The sequence below is a fragment of the Rutilus rutilus genome (assembly GCF_951802725.1).
Source record: "Rutilus rutilus genome assembly, chromosome: 1".
Lineage (NCBI taxonomy): Eukaryota > Metazoa > Chordata > Actinopteri > Cypriniformes > Leuciscidae > Rutilus > Rutilus rutilus.
The window spans coordinates 1,715,001-1,717,500 of record NC_140209.1 but is presented as its reverse complement, the minus strand read 5'-3'; the positions used below and the strand labels follow the sequence as shown (position 1 = coordinate 1,717,500).

The 2,500-nt window shown below is 44.8% G+C and overlaps 3 protein-coding genes across 3 annotated transcripts in view; 2 read left to right on the top strand and 1 right to left on the bottom strand.

Annotated features, from left to right (window-relative positions):
* LOC311301705 (uncharacterized protein) overlaps positions 1-2,500 on the top strand; it is a 571,741-nt gene that overhangs the window by 94,418 nt on the left and 474,823 nt on the right. The gene's annotated exons all lie outside the window — the stretch shown is intronic.
* The window catches only part of LOC311301551 (uncharacterized protein), a 161,713-nt gene that overhangs the window by 17,232 nt on the left and 141,981 nt on the right, over positions 1-2,500 (bottom strand). The window lies entirely within an intron of this gene.
* rrp7a (ribosomal RNA processing 7 homolog A) overlaps positions 1-2,500 on the top strand; it is a 9,770-nt gene that overhangs the window by 3,071 nt on the left and 4,199 nt on the right. The window contains exons 4-5 of the mRNA XM_084409089.1: positions 914-1,037; positions 1,130-1,227. Coding sequence (XP_084265215.1) covers positions 914-1,037; positions 1,130-1,227 — 222 coding nt within the window. The remainder of the gene's footprint in view (positions 1-913; positions 1,038-1,129; positions 1,228-2,500) is intronic.

Here is a 2,500-nt window from a genome sequence, read left to right as displayed (position 1 = left end):
TTTACTGGATCATTAGCGCTGTGTAGCAACAGTGTCGCATGATCACGATCGGCTCGCGCTGCACTGGTCCAAACTGATGAACCACACAATAACGAGCAGTTTCGTTCCGCTTGCATTACGTTTGCCATTTGATGTTGGGCAATGTTGTGGTCGCGCCGGCGTCTCTGTATGAGCGCGCTTGCCACACGCAACACGCCTACATTTGAAATAACGAAATTTTGGTCGGCAGGAAAAATGCGTACCGAAAGCCTCGTACCGAACGGTTCACTACGAATACATGTATCGTCACACCCCTAATCTCCATATTATGGAGCCAGTTGTCCTTTTTTTGAGACGAGTTCAGTAGCCTCCGGGCTGGTTGCGGGCGCCGCCATGTTGCATGAGACAACACGCGAGGGGAGGGGTAGCAAAAGCAAGGAGGCGGGGGCGAGCACACACAGCACAGAGAAGGCAAACAAGCGAAGTGGCGAAATCAGAATTAAATATAAACAATATATCGATATATACGATATGTCAAAATCCATATCGTGTTTAAAAAATATCTCGATATATTTTAAATATCGAGATATCGCCCACCCCTACGCGCAGAGACAGGTGACACACACACACACACACACACTCCAGCGACACGAGCGGATACTTCAGACCCGCGCAGAGACAGGTGACACACACACACACACACACACACACACACACACTCCAGCGACACGAGCAGATACTTCAGACCCGCGCAGAGACAGGTGACACACACACACAGACACACACACACACACACACACACTCCAGCGACACGAGCGGATACTTCAGACCCGCGCAGAGACAGGTGACACACACACACACACACACACACACACACACTACAGTCACTCACTCACTCACTCTCTCTCTCTCTCCCTCTCGTGTGTGTGTGTAGTGTTTTAGAGTGGCCTATATCGTGTTCACTAGTGCATCGGGTGTCAGATCAGCTAAACGGCACCCACACACACTCCCGCTCATCGTCTCCAGCACAGAGAGACCCGTGCGCACTGGCGTCCACAGTGAGTCTCACACACACACACACACACACACACACTCTCTCACGATGATCACAATCTGTGTGTGTGTTCTGATAATGTGTATGTGTGTGTAGAGTGGATCCAGCAATACTCAAAGTCGCTGGTCAAAGCGTCATCTCTGCAGCAGGACATCGACCAGTTCATGAACGAGTTTGACAGACGGAAGGAAGAGGTAAGACACACACACATTCACACTCTCACACACACTCACTCTTTCTTACACACACTCACTCTCTCACACACACTCACTCACACACACTCCACGGCCCTGCTGGAAGAACACACACACACACACACACACACACTCCACGTCCCTGCTGGAAGAAGGCGGTTCTGTGGTTGCCGATCTTCACTGCACTTCTGCTGTTGGTGAACAGAGATTTAATAATATCGAACGGTTTTCCGCCGATACCAGTTTGTAGGATCTTGTACAGTAGACCATCATGCCAGTCGAATGCTTTTTTAAAGTCTACAAAACATGTGAATATTTTCCTTTGTTTGTCGTTGATGTTCTTGTTGATGAGAGTGTGGAGAGAATAGATGTGTTTACCGGATGTTTTGGTAAAAAGCCAATCTGAGCTTTATTTAAGATGTCGTGTGCTGAGATGTGTGAGACGATGCGTGTGTGTGTATGATACTGCAGAACAGTTTTCCCAACACACTGCCCACACTGATGCCGCGGTAGTTACCGGGGTCGAATCGATCACCGCTCTTAAATATGGGGGTGATGAGTCCCTCAGACCAGATCTCAGGGAAGGGTCCGGACCAGAACACCAGATTAAATAATTTGGCTAGAGTTTGAATCATGGGACTGCTGAGTTTAAGCATCTCGTTATTAATGTGATCTTGTCCACATGCTTTCTTCAATTTAAGATTTTTAATATGTTCTAATATTTCAGATATTGTTATTGATTTATCTAATGGATTTTGATAATTCTTAATAGTTTTTTCCATGTCTTCTAGTGTTTTCTTTACTTTACTCTGAGGTTGGTTGAGGTCGGCCGGTTCAGTTTTTTGATACAGATTTTCAAAGTAAGATTTCCTAATTGTGCCATTCTGGAGTGACGTCTCTAATCTGGGTTTTCCAAGTTTTTTATATAAGGTCCAGAAAGTGTTTTGATCTATTGAATCATCAATTTCTTCAATTTTAGATTTTTTTTTGTTCCACAGAAGTGTTTTGTACTTTTGCAGACAGTCTGAGTATGAAAGCCGTAATGTCTGGCTGGATGGATCTTTGTGCTTTTTGTTGGAAAGTCTCCTGAGTTTGTGTCTGAGACCGGCACATTCATCATCAAACCAGACATCCTTTCTCTTTCTCTGTTGATTGGTTCTATGTTTGCTTTGCTGTTTAATATTAGATAGAGTTATCAATGTTATGAATATGTAATTTAAGTTTTTTGTTGCTAAATTTAGGTGAAAAAAAGGTGAAATCAGTGGACATAAAT